Below are 19,291 nucleotides of genomic sequence, written 5' to 3' on the forward strand. Positions count from 1 at the left end.
GTCTCCCGAGTTAGAGTATCAGAAGACACACATCAGGTATGAAAGGCAAGAAATGCTGGCAGAAACAAAGCCACCTGGGAAATCTCTCGAGGAACAGAAATCTTACCGGCAAGTTTCACCCTGGCCTTCATGGCTCAGGTAATGGATTCGAAAGTGACAAGTTGTACGTTCTAAAGGGACACCATCTTGTCTGTAAGGTCAAGGGGAAAAGAAGATGAGAAAATTATATATTTAGAGTGGAATGGAACAGTTCCAGATGGAATGTCCTGCATTAATAAATACTTTCTTAGGTAATCGATGTAAGGTCTTCAAGGTTGATGAATGAAAAGTAGTTTTTGAGAAGCTCCAGCATAACTGAATGTTTGCTGGGTCCATTCCATATTTAAAAAGCTGCGCTAGCAAAGGAAAAGAAGGCTATGCAAGAAATTTCCTGTATGATGTTACAACCTCCCAAACCTCCATATTAAGTTCATATTGTCAAGCAACCAGAGGGAGTAGAGAGAAATTTTTTAATAACTTTCCTCTGTTCATGACTCCATTGAAGTGCCCTTGGCTCTGCTATTTGATCACTTTTCTCAATATTTTGGGCAACAAAGGGCTAAGAATTGATCACAGACACAACTTTGGCTATCAGCCATTGAACCCTGGCAGGTTGCAGAGGGATAACGCGAGTGAGCTTCTTCAGTTAGCGGAGGGACTTAGGTCTCTGTTATGCCATGATGGAGTCCTCCCAAGAATGTTGTTATTGGTTGGCAAGATGGTATTGAGACACATTCAAGTGGAGGGAGGTTGTATACAAATTATAATATAGGTAAGAATTGACTATAGGTAAGGTTTCAAGAATAAATGAAAATGTTTAAATGCGATGAAGTAAAACTGATGAACTAATTAAAATAATACAAACAACATGGACTCTGCCTAGGACATCACCATATGTTCTGAACTTCATTTATCACACTGCTAGTTTTTTTTTTTTTTTAAAGATTATTTATTTATTTATTTGACAGAGAGAGACACAGCGAGAGAGGGAACAGAAGCAGGGGGAGTGGGAGAGGGAGAAGCAGGCTTCCCGCAGAGCAGGGAGCCCCATGCGGGGCTCGATCCCAGGACCCTGGGATCATGACCTAAGCTGAAGGCAGGCGCTTAACGACTGAGCCACCCAGGCACCCCTATCACTCTGCTAGTTTTTATACTTGTTTATAATTAGGAGCAGAGACAGAATCTTTTCTCACCAGTGTATGGTGAATGTAGCCATGTAAGTCAATGTCACCAAGTAATAGCATCTGGCTACTCGGATAGTGTCAATGTCAGTAGTCTCCAGTCAGGACTGATGCTAAATCAGAACACAAGGGAACCAAAAAACAATGGTTGGCAATGAGTAAATTTTCTCCTGTATCCAAAGTCACACTATTAGTGAGTGGCCCGACTGAAACTCATGAATCAAGTTCCTGACTCTAATCCAATGGAAATCTGGTAATGTACCTTTTATGATGCACAAATGGATGACTCTATAGAAGACAGGGATGCATTTCTATGTAGATGCAATTTCTATTAATTTCTATTTCTAATCTGGTTCCTTGTATATTAACATAAAAATTTTATGAATTTTTCCTTTAAATAAACACACAGTAAAACTGCATGAAAAAAAGTATTAATGCTCCCTTACATTAAAAAGAATAGGTAGAAAGGGCCAATACAACCAGCTAAAAACTACAACTGCATTTTTATTTGTTTTGTTTTTAAGATAGAATGACCCTCTCCTGGTGGGCAGACATTCAGCATGGGGGTACAGAATTAGAAAGGAAAATTGCTTTATAATAGTCTGAACAGGACCCAAATGTTAATGCCTGAGATTGCTTTTGGTCAGTTGCTCATAAATATGAGTATTTACGTTGTGTTGGTTAATCTCTTATGATCCAGCAGTCCTTTAGTAGTTATCTTGAAAATACAAAGTATTATGATGCTAAAAATGCAAGAAGCATCTAAATATGTATTTCTACACCTTAAGTAAAATAAAAAAGAGAAGAGAAGTAAACCATCATGGTAGGTTAATGGAAGGACACTTAAATTAAAATGCAAATACTTAAATAAAGCCAAACATGGCATAATATGTAGTTTAATGTTAAAGTAAAAATATGAGTCACTTAATTTTCTTCTTAGAACAGTTCTATGGGTACAACATTCAGGATACTGAGACTAGATAAAACCCTATAGGAAGAAGAAGAGATTCAGAAAAAACCCCTCCCTTTCTTTATCAAACACATATAACAAGTTTGTTCGAACTGTAAGTGCGTGAACTTTTAAATAAACAGAATAAAGAAGATAAGTATTTGTCTTTGGTCAATACAAAGGTGTGTCAGTTAATTATTGCACTGTTTTTTAAAATTCAGAGTTCGTACAAGTATGACGTTTCCTGAGAAAGGTGAGAAGACTTAACTATACTTTGTCTCCTTTCATGGAATCTGTTAGCAAGGGGTCACCTCACCTGGGAACAGGTAAGGGATGCATGTGAATATGTACACAAATATACAGATATAACGGTACATAGTTATATTTATGAAATGTGTTTATATTAATAAAAATATATTTATATAGTAATATAATATACTTATTTCCTATACTCATGTACCTATGTAAAGATATATATTATGTTACATACACATATTGATATGTGTTAGTTTTGGCTATGCACTATCTGAACGCTATGTTTCAACAGAAGCTTGCCTATCATCAAGTCAAAAAATGCCAGATTCTTGCTTTCTTTGCCACCCTTGAAGCGAGGATGTTACCATGAAGAAAAGACCTTACCAGTCAGACTGACCAACCCAAGCTTTGCGTCAAGAGTTAGTGACCTAAAGAAGTGGAGACTGGAAGAGTGTTCTGGGGCAGCAACTGCAAGTTTCGCAGGATCAGGTTCCTGAGGACCCAGCATCGTTAGGGTCTTGGGCCGGTGGCCACAATGTGCTCGGCATTTAGTGGCAGCGTTGCGCTTGCCACAGCAGCTCTGCAGCCTGATGTGGAGCATGATTTCAGGCTGTGTATCCTCCAAGCCTAGGTGTTCGGTCCTCCTAGATATTCTGTGAACTCATAAACTTGTAATACATTTGGTTTTTCACTAAATCAGCCTAGTTAGGTTCTGCAGCTGCCTCTAAGAAACCTTGCTGATAAATTATAGAAGGAGTAACCAGAGTGACTAATGTGGAGAAAAAAAGAAGAAATGATAAAGTTCCGTTATCGGGGCAAGTGAATGGAGCCACAGGAGGAGAAGGGGAGTGATCTCCAGTGGTGGTAAGAGGGGCTCGATGAGGAAGAGAAGACACATCCACCTGGATTTTCTGCTGCAATCACCTTGCAGTGAACTTTTTTTTTTTTGGAAAGGGAGAGAGAGAGAGGACAGCAGGGTGGGTGGGGAAGGGGCAGAGAGAGAATCTTAAGCAGGCTCCACGCCCAGCACAGGGCCCAACGCTTGATTTCACAACCCTGAGATCATGACCTGAGCCAAAATCAAGAGTCAAACACTTAACCCACTGAGCCACCCAGGTGTCCCACAGTGAACTTTTTCCACCTGAAATATCCATCCATAGGGGCAGAAGGTCAGTGAAAACGGAAGTCTGGAAGCCATGATTCTAGCAGGTTCTTGTGAGGATGGAAACTAGGAAGGATGAGGCATATGCTTGTCAAGAAAAGGGGAAGATGTCCGCTGCAATGAAAACCATGACATCTCCTCTTTATATATTTCTAATATAGTAAATCAGGTTATTTCTCATTTGTTAGAAATATGCTCACATTCTTCTCTGGACAAAATGCCACAAAAATGCCACAGATGATGTCGATCCAAGAGAATTCTGTGAGAACACAGTGAGGCCACACCTGCAGTCTCTGACCCCAACAAGCTCTTCCTTTGCATACCTGCTTGTCTAACTCCTAACCATCTTCAAGTCCTTTCCTGGATCTCATCTGCCATTAAGACCCACGCTGATCCAGCTACTGAATGCTCCCACCTGTTCCCCTGCTCTGCTCTGATTTCTTTCTACACAGTATTTGTCCCCATCTAATATTTTTAGGGCTTACTTATGCATTACATTGATTTATTGTCTGTCTCCCCTACCAGAATGTAAGCACCAAAGGGGAAGTAATTGTTGTTTTTCTTGTGCACTCCAAACTCCTAAAATAGTTGTTGGCACATAATAGGAGCTCAATAAATATTTGTTCAATGAATGAATGGATATGGCTGGGGTGAAATAAATAAGAGGCAGGGTGACAGAGACAAGATTGTTGAGATGACAAAAAGTCTCCACAGCCACATGAAGGCTTTAGATTTTATTCTGAGTGAGATGTGAAGTCACTCGATGTTGCTGAGTACAGAGTACCTGGATCTGACAGATCAAGGGCAAAGAGCCAGTAGAGCAGCTGAACTTACCAAGGGATTGGTGATTAATGGAACAGAGCCTCAGAGGTCATTAACTAGGGATCCACATGTTCAGGTGGCCTTGGTCAGAAGAAGGCATAGGTACACAATAAGTAAAGATGATTCTACACATAAACCACAAACTAGCTATCTTTTATGGTGTTTATTATCAGTCACCATTTTTTGGGTGGGGTAAATTACACTCTCCTGACAGTTATAATACATTTGTTTTAGAAATCACCTTGGTTATGAACATAGTAGTCATATTTTCTGACCCAAGAATGAAGTACATAGTTTAGAAAATACTTTTCTAATCTACAAGTTTACTTATGTATGGTCTTCTAAAGGCATCAAAATTAAATCACATTTAGGGTTACATTTACACTAAATAGAACAGCAGAAAGAAAATGAAGAGAGTTTTAGAGGGTATTCAAGGGGCCACCTTAGTTAGATTATTATACTGATTGCAAAGGTGGATCAGACCATCAGGCTATGGTTTCAGGCTCAGGGGTATGAACATTACTCCAGGAATATATTCTGAATACACATGCAATGTAACTAGAGGTATGCTTTAGGAAGATTAATATGTTCACGCCTTGGAATTAAGCTGGAAACTGGACCTCAGCATGTTAATTCAGACATTCCGAGCATAATTTTGAAATAAGGAGATTTGATAATTTGTATTATCAACTCCTGAGCCAGGCCAACATGGGTTCAAACTGTAGTTCTGTCACTTACTAGTTGTGTGGTCTTGGGTAAGCTACCTAATTGGCACATCATTTTCCTCATGTTTAAAATGCATATAAATAATAACATTTAGGAGGGATGATTCAAGGATTAGGGAGTCAATAAGAAAAGCACTTGGAACAGGGCCTGGTACTTACTAAGAGCTAGCTAAGTGTTAGCTATTATTGTTGCTACTATTTCTACCTCCTAGGATAATATTAGACAGAAATATCTTCATGCTATATTTCTACTGCATTCAGTCTCTTTAAAGGGATGGCCAACTGATATAAAATAATTCAATTATTGCTGTAAACACTCCAGAAAACTATGATACATATATATACATTTTATTTTAGAGAGACCAAGAGAAAACATGTATGTGTGCACGTGAGAGAGGGGAGGGGCAGAGGGAGACAGAGAGACTGAGAGACAGGTGGAGCCCAATGTGGGGCTTGATCTCACAGCCCTGAGATCATGACCTGAGCTGAAATCAAGAGTCAGATGCTTAACCGACTGAGCCATCCAAGCACCTGGAAAACTATATTTTGAAAAACAACACTGACTAATATTTAGAAGTAGAAAAATTCGAAGTCATAATAGTTACTAATTTCATGATATGGCAAGGTTATAAAATTTCATATAATTAATACGGTTATATCAGTTTTGGTCATGGCTAAGATTCATAAAATGATTACAGTTTGAAAGACATTGTGCTGTCAACTTTATATTTTACCATATTCTCCTAGTAACTCCATGAGATGGGCATTCTTATTTTGCCATTTGCCTGAAGAGGAAAAAGGCTTAAAGAATTTGGCAACTTGAATAAGGAATTAACCAGTAGTAAGGATCTCAGACTGGATTTGAATGCAGGCATTCTGACCCCCATATCTGCACTATGTTTTTGAGGTTAGGACAGGCAACTGAAAAAATGTGTGGTGATCTACACATTAAAATTTAAAACAAAATGACTAATTTCCAGGAATTATGCCCAAAAACTCTGTAACAAAGCAAAATATTCTTCATCAGACACTCAATAATTTGATAATGTATATTTCACCCAGGATCAATGGGTAAAATAAAACCATAATCAAGAAGATGCTTTATAGAGTTCAAAACCCTAGAGACATGTTCAGCATTCATTACCATTCTTGTGGATTCTTGGACTTGAGACTACTGAGTGTCTCAAAGCACAGATTAGATATTGGCTGAAACTAGGGTTCTATTAACTCAAAACTTAGAGGCAGAAACTTATCCGAAACTTCTTTACATAAAATACTCATTTCATATAAGCTGTCTAATGGGATAGGTGATAAAACCACAAATGAAAGCTAAACTAAGACATTCATCTCTTAAAATATATGCTTGTATTTGTTCATTAAATTTGTTCAGAAAATACTTGTGTGATTTGGGTTCTAGGCAGCTGGGGATCCTATAGAGACCAAGATAGACATTGTTCCTGCTGTTGGAGAGACTATGTTCTGATGAAGGAGGCAGAAGATAGATAGATATAGATAAACAAAAAAATCATTCTTACAAAGGAAATAGTGAGGTGAGTCAGAGAATCACTAAGCACAGAGTTAGGGAAAGTGACTTCAGACAGGGCAAGCCTAAAAGATCTATCTGAGGAAATGACATTCAAGCTGACTGAAAGATGAATAAAAACAAGGAAAAGGTTCCAAGTACAGAAAACCTACAGAATTCATCAACAAGTGCACATCTCCAAAGAAACATCGTAAATGTTCCTTTCTCTCTCCTAACATCTTCTGTAAACTTCCAAATCTGTTTTCATTTTTATAAAATGCACTTCATTCATGAACTTCCTTGAGAGCATGCACCACACACTCATCTTCATAGCCCTGATATTTCATATAATGCCTTGACATAGTGAGTACTCAAAAAGATATTTGAGGGCCACCAGATAAATAGATGAATGAAGGGTTAACAATGAATCTGGAAGGTTTCCTAAAGGAAATTTTAAAACTTACGGTTCAGGGTAATGTCAGCAAAAATGGCAGACTAAGGACTCCAAAGAGTCCCTCTTTAAAATCAATGAAAAATCTGATAAAATTTGTCAGAATCAACTTTTTCAGAACTTTGGAAATTAACCAAAGGCTTGCAGCAACCCAGGGAGTGTTTATCCAAGAAAAATGGCTAAATCTTCGTAAGAAGAACAAGCTTAATGACACTTTAACTTGCCCTATTCCCATCCGTCTCTCCATAGCTCCACGGTAGCCTTGAAAACCAATAGCCTACAACCACAGTGCAAACCAGCAGCCCAGCAGTTACCAGAGGGGTCAGAATAAGATTGGAACTCCTTCAAGACCTCATTCCTAGAGAGTTCTCATTATGTGACCTATCTGGCAGGTCCTGAAAGGTCCCACTTATAAGACTATCTTTATCTGACCTGACTTGGAACTCACACAGTGGAATTTCCCCCAGGGGTGTTGGTTGGAAACCTTTAAGGATAATTAACTTTGCAGCTACGGGAGGCAATAGATAACAGTTTGGACAAACAACAGGCAAACCAAAAAGATTAAAATGAAGAGCTAGGGAATGAGACGTCCCCGGGGCTTTAAAAGGTCCAGTGTATTCCTGGAAATATAAAAATGCATGCAATTTTGTAGGACTGCACAAATGCCCAAGGCCTCATTCAGGCTCAGGAAAGGCCTGAGAAGGCTCTACTGTCTACCTATGGCTGACCTTGAGTTTCTGTGCAAGTGGGAAGTGAAAGTTAAGGCAGTGCTACCAACTGCTTAGTTGAGTGTTGAAGGCATGCTCCAACATGCAAACAAAATCCTAAACATGCAAATATGGGAGTCTTATTGGTTCTTAGTGTAAAGAAATCTTTGTCCAACTATTAGCTGAATACTAAACTAACCAAGCAGAAACATATGTGGCCACACATGATAATAATACAAAATACAGTGTAATAATACACAATTTCCAGAATTAATGAAGTCAATAAACAAACACACAAACAAGGCTATGACAAGCAGCAACAGCAATAAACCATGAGGAAACAGGAGAATCTGATTTCCAGAGTTGCTACACTGTATTATTTAAAATGTCCAGTTTTCAAAAAAAAAAGCAAGACATGCAATGAGAAATATCCAATAATACATGGAACAAGAAAACATAGATGATACACAGGGGAAAAAAGCAATCAGTAGAAACTATCCCTGAAAAAACCCAAATGTTGGACTTATGAAAAAAAAAAAAAGACTTTAAATAAGAGATTTTAAATATGGTCAAAGACTTTAAGAAAAATTGTGTTTAAAGAACAAAATAAAGAATATTCATAAAGAGATATAAATTATAAATAATAAAGATGAGGACAGAGAAAAATGAAATAGTGAATAGAAAAGTGATATAAAAAAATAAAATCAAACAAAATCAACAAAACCAAAAGCTAGTTCTTTGAAAACAAAATGGACAATCCTTTAGCTATACTGACCAAGGAAAAAAGAGAGAGGACACAATTATTAAAATCAAGGATGAGGGAGATAATTTTCTAGTGATTTTACAGAAATAAAAAAGATTGTGGGCAATAATATGAAGTTATATGTACCAAGTTAAATAACTTAGATGAAATGGATAAATTCCTTAAAAAGACACAAACTACAAAACTGACCCAAGAAAAAATAGTGTTACTAAATGTAAAACAATACAGAGAAGTTTAGCATGGCCCCTGCATAAAGATGACATGCAAATTCGTTCAGTGTCCCTATTTTTCTGGGTCTGTAATGTACAGCAATGGCAACCAGTTAGCAACACTGTATTATGCATTTGAAAGTTGATAAGAAAGTAGATCTTAAAAGTTTGCATCACAAGAAAAAAATTATAGCTGTGTGATAATGGATGTTAACTAAACTGATTGTGGTGATCATTTCATAGCATATGCATATTGCAAATCATTACATTGTACACCTAAAATTAATACAGTGTTATGTGTCAGTTATATTTTAATAAAAAAGAGGAAATATATACCCTGAATAGACCTGTAACAAGTAGAGTGATTGAATTAATCAAAAACTTCTCACAAAGAAAATCTCGGCACCAGATCACTTCACTGGTAAATCTATCCTATAGTTAAAGAATAATTAACATCAATCCTTCACAAACTCTTCCAAAAAATATGAGGAATGAATACTTCTGAAGTCACTCTATAAAGCCAGAATTATCCTGATACCCAACCCAGACAAATACAAGAAAAGAAAACCATAAATCAATATCCCTTATTAATATAGATGTAAAATTCCTAAAATTCCTTAATAAAACACTAGCAAATTGAATCCAGCAACATAAAAATGATATATGCTCTATGGATATAAATACCTATATGTAATATGGATATTTTATAGCCATTAAAATTGTATGTATTATACCACATGACTAAGTAGGATTTATCCCAGGAATGCAAGGGAGATTCAACATGTGAAAATCAATTAATGTATAACATCATGATACAAAATAAAACATTATGCTAAGTGAAAAAAAGCCAGACACAAAGGACCAATGATTCAATAGCAGCTTGTACCCTGAAACTTATAAGAAAGTTGAGCAACATGCCTGAGGCCATAGAGATGTGAAGAGGTGTCCAAGTCACTAAGGACATCTCCAAGAAAGAAATGGTCATCTTGTAATAGTGAAGAACTAAGAATGGAGAACTGCTGTATTGAGTCAGATTCTTGTTCCATGCACTCTAATGTGCTTTCTTTGACAGGATCCTTTGTATGGGCACGTGGATATCTTCTTTAATATCAACCTCCAAGAGCAAGTGAGTAATTTCCTCTCACATCTAAATTCCTGAGCTGCTACTACATCTCATACATGAATTGATCTGAATTGCTTCCGTATAAACACAGCAAAAACATTTGATATTTTATGTAAATTGTTTTCAAGTTTGCAAGAGTCTTAAAAACTGAAAGCATTGATATATATGTAGCTAATACACTGGTATCGCTATTTGGAGGAGCCTTTGTCTGTCAGTGGAGAACAATGGGTTCTAAAAATAAACCAGAATGTAGAAAAAGAATAAAGGTTTTGTCTTTCTCCATTGGACTGTGTTCAAGAGTTCAAGATTCAAGTATTGTAGACACTTAGATGAATGTAATACTTCTGTTGTAGCCTTTGGGTCAGACAGGCTCCCAGCATTATCTCCACCATCCCATAACTACTTCTTGATTTCCTAAAGACCAGGATTTTGGAGAACCCTAAATGAGGAGTAGACTCTAGTAAGGAAATGCTGAAGTCGGAAATGTGACGGTCAAGGACACATTCCCTTTTATTGTTTGTGGACGTAAAGGCATGAGTATTTCCACTAACTTTGTAGAGGTAAGCTCCATAAAGGCAAGTAGTTTTCTCTTGTACTCACTAACGTATCTCCAGAATCTAACTTGTTAGCATGGTTTGTACTCAGTGATTCTAATCCTCACTATTTCTATGAGATAAGACTCAAGGCTCAAGAGACAGTATGGCTTAGATAGTGATGTTGAGCAAGCCAATTTGCTTTCTGCCTTTAATTCATTAAGAAGCAGTAGAAAATAAAGAATGAAATATCAAATAAAATATTTTCAGCAATCATGAAGCAGGGGGGTGCTGTCAATTGGCATCCTACCTTTTGTCCTATTACATTGTTTTTTTCCAAGTAATTTATTATTCTTTTTATATCAGAATACATAATTTGACATATTTAGGTTTTTCTAAAAGATACTACTTCCAAACAGGTCAAATAAACAAGTAGTTGAACGCTCTCTCCATTCAAGCTTATTTCTGCTTTTTTAAAACAGATGATGATTGAAGAGTCCAAATCTGAACTAAAAAATACAAGGTGTCAATCCCCATCTACAGTTCTAACCCCCCAAATCTCTAACTTTTAAAACAATTCCTTTGGTGACAAAACCTTACTTGACATCTGTGTTATGTAATATATGCACTGTATTACTTTTTACAAAATCTAGAAAATCCTGAATTCCAAAAATAATTGAGGGGCCAAGAGATTTGAAGAAAAAGCCTGTGTGTGTATGTGTGTGTGTGTGTGTGTATGTGTATTTACATTTAAGTAGGGAAATTAGGCAAATCACAATCTCTCCAGCATTTTCATGATTTGGAAAGTAAGGGGGTTAGACTAGATGCCCTCTAAAATCACCTGGACAGTAATTAAATTCTAGGAATCTTCCTGATCAGTTTATATCCTGAAACACACAACAACTTGTGTTCAATTTTGGATTATGCTCAATTTCTATAAAATTCTGGGCATTTAGTTTTGCCCATAACATGTGACAAGCACACATTAGATATCTCTGCAACCAGGTAAGTTCATTCAGGTTTAGTACCTGCTGTGCCAAACACAGAAGATATGCCTTCCAGAATGGTCTCATGGACAGTGGGATGAGAGAGGACAAATGCAAGTGTCCAAAATGCAACCTTAAAAAAACAAAACAAAACAAAAAACATGTATCACACAATACAACCTTCTTTGACAGTGAATAAAAGCATACTTAGTATTCACCATAAACATTAAAAGAAACCAGGAAAATGTTTAAATTAAACTTAAAAGCATGCTAGTAAGGAGCAGTTTTGGAAACAACTAGATTTTATGAACAAGAGAGATGTTACAGACCTCTGAGAGGTCAAATCTATACTTTTATTCTGTCACTATAGTTTAATTCTGTTGTTTATATAAATTATCTTTACTACAAAATGAAGGATTCTTTTTACTAATACACATTATAAAATATTATATATGCATACATTAAATATTCAGAAACAGCAAATTATGACACTTAAAATGTTAATCCAAATGAAAATATTTTTTAAAATTTAATTTTCGTGAAATAGAAATGAATGAGCAAATCATATATTCCGCAAATAAAATATGGTGATTTTCAATAAGTGCAGAAAAATATACCTCAAATCCCATAAACTAAATTATGAGAGTAGTCAATATCAAAAATAATGGTCCTTTCACACCTGAATGTTACTGAACATAGCATGCTTGCAAATTCTCTCTCTAGACCAAAGAAAATTATTTCACATCTTTCCTCATTGTGGTATTACAAGGTTAAAATTATACTGCCATATATTTCAAAAATTAACTTTCCACTAACTCGGGTAGATGTTTTTGTTTCTATTTTTATTTTTTATTTATTTTTTTAAGATTTTATTTATTTATTTGACAGAGAGACACACAGCGAGAGAGGGAACACAAGCAGGGGGAGGGGCAGAGGGAGAAGCAGGCTTCCCGCAGAGCAGGGAGCCCTATGTGGGGCTCGATCCCAGGACCCTGGGACCATGACCTGAGCCGAAGGCAGACGCTCAACCGACTGAGCCACCCAGGCGCCCCTGTTTCTATTTTTAGATTACACACTAGAGGAAACCTGTATAAAATCAATAAAAGAAGTTTGGGTTTCCCTTGCCTCTCTTCTATAAACACGTATTGTAAAAGAAATTTCATCTAGGAAAATCAGTCCTGAAAGACTCCGATACTACTTCATATTTGAAACACATAAGTCTTTTTGTTTCTTTTGTGAGGTAACTTTAAGTACCTTTACATAATCCCAATACTCCCCTCTGTGGCCAAAAAGGGAAGAGCAACTGTCTGAAGGGAAGCGGTCAAGTAAGCCAAATTCAATACTCCTCATGGTTTTCCGCCCTGGGGCATGAAACCCACTGGTGCCAGGGTAAATACGGTACCAGAGAACCAAGGCCACCACCATCTGGAGAGCCTCTTTCCGTGGCATGATTCAGAGTACCGAAGACTTACCCTAGACATTATCCAGTCCATTTTACAGTAGAAGAAACATGCTCAGAGAGCTCTCTTCTGTCTCCCCACTCAGGCCCCTGCTACTATTATCTACGGATGGAAGTGCTGAATTACTGGATTTAATTAATAACCTCTCCAAACTCAATTCATCTCATTTAAAGGGTCAAAGTTCATACTGGGCGAAAAATAGCTTAGTGATAGCACACAGATTTTCAGTAATACAAAAGAGGGGTTCAGAGTTATACTAAATAGTGCTTAGAGTTTTAGAGATTCACAAAAATTGGGTAATACTTATTTTGTAATGAACACAAGGAATTCAGCTAAATTATAAATGGCTGTACGAAGGTGCTATTTATCATTTTTAAACTTGGTAAAAAACTCAATTACATTTATTTATTTATTTTTTTTATTTTTATTTTATTTTTTTTAAAAGATTTTATTTATTTATCAGAGAGAGAGAGCCCGAGAGAGGGAACACAAGCAGGGGGAGTGGGAGAAGGAGAAGCAGGCTTCCCGCAGAGCAGGGAGCCCTATGTGGGGCTCGATCCCAGGACCCTGGGATCATGACCTGAGCCGAAGGCAGACGCTTAACGACTGAGCCACCCAGGCGCCCCTCAATTACATTTTTTTAAAAAGAAGAGTCACATAAAAGACAGGTATGAGTAAATAAGAAATTTACATATATTACTGAAACAAACAAGAATAAATGACCTTGGGATCTTTGCATACTCCCAGTTAAAAATTGCTCCCCAAAGTAGCAATTAATATTTTGCCAAAGGGGTCAGGTCTATGAGGGCTGCTCAAAAAGGAGAAGGGCCACCTGGCTCACTGAACTTCACAAGCAGCCACTGCAATTCTTTTGGAGTAAGAACAAAGGTGAAAGGGACAAGGAGGAAAGCCCTGCCCAGTAAGAGAAGATGAAATGGGTATGTTCTTCAGCATCACTTATTCCTCCATTCAAAAGAGATTTAACAAATACTGATGGAGTCTCTATAACAGGTCAGACAGTCTTCTACAATCATGGTGAACACAAACACGTATAAGGTATCATTCCTGCCCAAAGAACTTTCACATCTAGTTGGGGATATGAAATAAAAATCAGGAGAAAAAAAGAACTAAGTGTACAGGCAATGGGTGGGACAGACAACACAGGCTGTGGGAGTTGAGGGTGAGGCGGGGTGGGATGGGGGGTCGTGGGGTCAGGATTCGGAAAGAGCTTGGGAGAAGCGATAACAAAGATAAAATGTCAGCGGTGAAACTCGTTTTGGAAAAATGTTCCTAAAAATTTCATTTGGCGGGAATTTCTTGTAAGTTGGAAATGGTTTTCCCATACAAATGATTTCACTGATTATGGTTAATATTTTGGGCCAGTCTACCAAGGTTCACCTCGACCACCATGGAGCCTTCTAGTGATCTGTCCTGTCCCCAGACTACCTCAAGCCCTAGCTCTGAGTTCCACGGGCTTTGAGGCAGAGCCCAGAATGGGAGAGAAGAGAACCTGACCTGGGCACCAAGAAAGGCCAGGCCCCACCACCTGTCCAATGGCGGGGCTTTTTGGGGTTCTCTAAGTGTTGATGGGAGATCACAGAAGCCAGATAGCAGTGGCCACTCCCACCCTGGGGCATTTGAGTGGTCCAGTTTTGGAAGTCAGGGCAGTTTATTAATGGGCCATTGAAAGTAATGATTGAAATGATGGCCTTACTTTTTATAAAAGAAGAAAGCTAACATTCACTGAGCACCTTCTTTCTTCAAGGGACTGTCAGCCACTTTCCATATCTTAAAAATAATAATGTTCATGACCATCCTATGAGGTAAATAACATTCATCCTATTTTATAGATAAGAATACTGAGGCTCAGAGAGGTTAAACACTTGGCTTGCTGTCACCCAGCACTGGGATTTGGCTTTGGGCCTGACTCTAAAGCCTTTCCAGGGTCTCTGCCTGCACACCAGCTGCTTCTTGGAGGTGCCAACGAGAGCCAGCAAAATGGAACTCTCACTAATCATCAGACACTTTCTTTCTGAAATTCATTATTTAAATCCTTTCAGGCCGGTGCCAGGAACAAATTCCAAAGAACTGACTTCCCATGAGTCAGATCAATGGGGCTTTGTGTCCCTTTCTTCTGGAGGATCTCTCTAATGAGATCTTGAAAATTAATCCTGTGACAGGAGTGGCTGTTTTGTTGCTGCTTTGGGAGCTGTTCTGATGTTCGCCTTTTCATTTTGCTATAGCTTAATCAGTATCCAAGAAAGCAATGCAAAGAGAAATCAGGGCGTAATATCAGAGGTACATAAAGAAGGGGAAAGGATTAGACGATTTTTATTTGCCCATGCCAGATGAACTACATATAGCAGAGAGGCCAGAATTTCTATTTCTGCTCTTTACTCAATCAGTTTTATAACACGTGAAAAGAAACTAGACTATCAGTACTTAGAAAGCCTTCACTAAGAGGAAGGAGAAATAAATAATACCTGAAATATCTCATTTCTATTTGTTAGAAGAAAAAAGAAAATGGCCACCTTTATCATTAGAGATGGGTTGAATATTCCTGTTCAGTAGAAAACAAATATGTAAAAAAGGTCACCCTTTAATTCCTCAAATAATACCAGTGCAGCTTAAGCTAATGTGAGATCCTCCCTGATGTGCATCAGGCAAGAAGGGGCAGACATATCACATGGCTTTAATCTAGTTCATAACAGCTTTAGAAAGAAACAGTTAAAAAGTCTGCTCTCTTTAGTATTGTGAGTTCCAAAGTCACCAGCTCCATTCATGGGGAAGCTTACAGGACCAAGACGCCAAGAAACACAAACAGGAACAGTGTGCCGAAGGAGAACGGGTAGAGGGGAAGACAAAGAACTAATATTCACTGGGCACCAGTTGGGTTTATGTCACTGAATCCTCACAACCACCTTGTGGAGAAAGGAGGGTTACCATTCATTATGTACCCAAGTCCTAGGACCATATCAGGAGTTGTATTATCCCTTTGTTACCCATGAGGAAATGGAGGCTGAGGGTTTAAATTCTCTCCATGAGATTCTATAGCTCTGGCGGGGGTTATCTTGATTCAAGCCCAATTCTATCCCAGACTATCCATTTACCTACTCTCTCCCCAGTAAAATGTTGGAGTCAAGACTTACTCATCTTTGCAGCACCAATACTAAGCATGTTGCCTGACAAAGAAAGTACTCCATAAGCAGGTGTTGTCACAACTAACCCCAAGGTGCAAGCTTTTCCCTTAGCCTACTACAGGCTTGCCTTGCAGAGGGCAGAAGTCACTTGACATCTTGCTCTGCCTCCTTTGTGATCTTATCAGATTTCATTAGGCATTCAGTTTTGTTTTTCTAGCTCACAACCAAATCCACTGTAGCCTTTTTCTTTCCCATAATCAAGAAGTGAAAAGACCGAAAAAAAGAAAGAATAATGAAGGAAAAAAACTGAAATTGCAGTAGACAGAAGTGTAATCCTTACTTTACTAATATACTTACAGGGACAGCATTGGACAGAGAAGCCCAAAGTAATAAGAGCCCATAATTGGGGCTCATTTCTTCCTTTCTTTCCGTCTCTACGATATCCAGCATAGCCTGCATTAACGTCTGTTAAAAGAAAGACATTTTATCAAACCACAGCTATGTGACAAAGAATGATGTTAATAAACAAAGATCGTGAGTTTTTCCTTAATCTCAAATATATTATTTCTGCCATTCCTAGGTCTGCAGCTTGAGGCATGCTAAGGGTTTTATACACTTACCGGTAGCATAGTAATTAGGAATAGGGACTCTAGAGCACAACTGCTTTACTGCATTGGTTCAAATCCTGGCTTCGTTTTTTTTTTTTTTTCTTAAAGACTTTATTTTTTAGAGCAATTTTAAGTTTACAATAAAATTGAAAGTACAAAGAATTCCCATATAACTCTTATCCCCACGCATGCATAGTCTTCCCTACTTAACAATACCATTCAGCAAAATGGTATTTTTTTTTTTTACCATGGATCAAGGACGTTGACACATCACAATCACCTGAATTCCATAGTTTACCTTAGGGTTCACTCTTGGCATTGTAAAATCTATGGGTTGGGACAAATGCATGATGATATATATCCACCATTATAATGTCATACAAATTATTTTCACTGCCCTAAAAATTCTCTATGCTCTGCCAATGTATCTCTCCTCCCTCCCCAACAACCACTGATCTTTTTCCTTTCTCCACATCTTGCCTTTTGCAGAATGTCATATAGCTGAAACCATACATTATATAGCCTTCTTAGATTGGTCTCTTTCACTTAGTAATATACATTTATGGTTCCTTCATGTCTTTTCATGGCTTGATGGCTCATTTCTTTTTAGCGCTGAATAATATTCCATTCCCTAGATGTACCACAGTTTATTTACCTATTAAAGGGTGTCTTGGTGGCTTCCAAGTTTTAGCAGTTATGAATAAAACTATTATAAACATCCATATGCAGGTTTTAGTGTGGACATAAGTTTTCAAGTCATTTGGGCAAATATCAAGGAGCACAATTGCTAGATTTTATGGCAAGAGTATGCTCTGTTTCGTAAGAAACCACCAAAGTGTCTTCCAAAGTGTCTGCACCATTTTGCATTCCCATTAACAATGAAGGAGAGTTCCTGTTGCTCCACGTCCTCACCAGGAGGTGAGCTGTTGTCAGTGTTCCAGATTCTGACCAGAATGAGTGTAGTGGTATCTCAGGGTTGTTTTCATTTGCATTTCCCTGAAGACATATGATGTGGAGCATCTTTTCATATGCTTCCATCTTCTCTCATGGATTGTGCATTTGATGTTATATCTAAATAGGCATCACCATACCCAAGGTAAACTAGGTTTTCTCCTAGGTTATCTTCTAGTAGTTTTATACTTTTGCATTTTACACTTACGTCTGTGATTCATTTGAGTGAATTTTTGTGAATTGTATAAGATCTCTATCTAGATGTGTTCTTTCTTTTTTTTTTGTTTTGCATGTGGATGTCCAGTTGTTCCTGCACCATCTGTTGAAGAGTCTATCTTTGTTTCACTATATTGCCTCCTGCTTCTTTGTCAAAGGTCAGCTGATTATATTTAAAGGGGTCTATTTCTGGGCTCTCTATTCTGTTCCATTGATCTACTTGTCTATTCTTTCACCAATACCACACTATAACATTACAGTAAATCTTGAAGTTGGGTAGCATTGCTCTTTTGAAGAACTTTGTTCTTCTCCTTGAATATTGTGTTGGTGATTCTGGGTCTTTGTCTCTCCATATAAACTTTAGAATCAGTTTGTTGATATCCATAAAATAACTTCACTGGGATTTTGATTGAGACTGCATTGAATGTATAGGTTGAGTTGGGAAGAACTGACATCTTGACAATATTGAATCTTCCTATCCATGAACATAAAATATCTATTTACATAGTTCTTTGGTTTTGTTCATCAGAGTTTTGTAGCTTTCCTCATACAGAGCTTATATACCTTTTGTCAGGTTTATACCAAGTATTTCATTTTGGGGAATACTAATGTAAATGGCACATTGTGTTTCTAATTTCATACTCCACACATTCTTTATTGGTACATGGGAAAGCAATTAACTTTTGGATATTCACTTGTATCCTGCAACTTTGCTGTAATTGTTTGTTAGTTCCAGTAGTTTTTTGTTGATTCTCTTGGATTTTCTACAAATATGATCATGACATCTGTGAACAAAGACAGTTTTATGTCTTCTTTCCCAATATGTGTAACTTTTATTTCCTTTCTTGATTTATTGCATAGGACTTCCAGTACTATGTTGAAAAGGAGTGGTAAAGAGGACATCCTCGCTCTGAAGTTCTGGTACCAATTTCTAATGTGTGTGTATATGTGGAAGGAGGAGTCCCAAACAACAATAAAAATACTCAGGACACTACCTGGGTGCCCTATAATTCAACTCAGTTCAACTCAATCCTGACACCATCTACCCAGAACTAGCATGAGGTTCTGTAGGTTAAGGGTTTTGTCCTACAAGACTATACCCTTTCTCCACCTCCCACCTGCCCTTCAGATGCCAGTCACAGCCCAGGTTATTACCTGTACTTTGGACCAACTGGCTACAGATTGGAGGTTCTAAGAGCCTCCTCCTTGGACTTCAGATGCCAGCTGCAAGTCTAGGCTGCTATCTGTACTTCCAGCTGACTAGCTGTATAAATCAGAGGTTCCCACAACCCCTTCCTCAGGTTCAGTTAATTGGCTAAAAGTGAGAGAAACATTTTATTTACTGGATTATTATTATAGAAGGATATGATAAAGGATTCAGACAGGCATGCAGATAACCACACATAATGATTTCATTTATATATAAGCACACATAAGTGTGTGTGTCTATATATGTGTGTGTGTGTGTGTATATAATCTGAATATAGTA

At 37.7% G+C, this 19,291-nt stretch overlaps 1 protein-coding gene and 1 non-coding gene across 3 annotated transcripts in view; one reads left to right on the forward strand and one right to left on the reverse strand.

Moving 5' to 3' along the window:
• Positions 1–19,291, reverse strand: part of CYP39A1 (cytochrome P450 family 39 subfamily A member 1) — an 80,864-nt gene that overhangs the window by 37,365 nt on the left and 24,208 nt on the right. For both annotated transcript variants that reach the window (XM_081828380.1, XM_081828381.1), the window contains 2 exons: positions 16,385–16,492; positions 11,470–11,560 (listed from right to left, as the gene is read on the reverse strand). In XM_081828380.1, the coding sequence (XP_081684506.1) occupies positions 11,470–11,560; positions 16,385–16,492 (199 nt within the window). The remainder of the gene's footprint in view (positions 1–11,469; positions 11,561–16,384; positions 16,493–19,291) is intronic.
• On the forward strand, positions 8,761–8,867 carry LOC115941703 (U6 spliceosomal RNA). The gene has a single exon (XR_004076435.1). It is a non-coding gene; the product is annotated as a U6 spliceosomal RNA (small nuclear RNA).

The sequence above is a fragment of the Leptonychotes weddellii genome, chromosome 8 (assembly GCF_054177405.1).
Source record: "Leptonychotes weddellii isolate Sample4059 chromosome 8, ASM5417740v2, whole genome shotgun sequence".
In the NCBI taxonomy this organism is placed as follows: domain Eukaryota; kingdom Metazoa; phylum Chordata; class Mammalia; order Carnivora; family Phocidae; genus Leptonychotes; species Leptonychotes weddellii.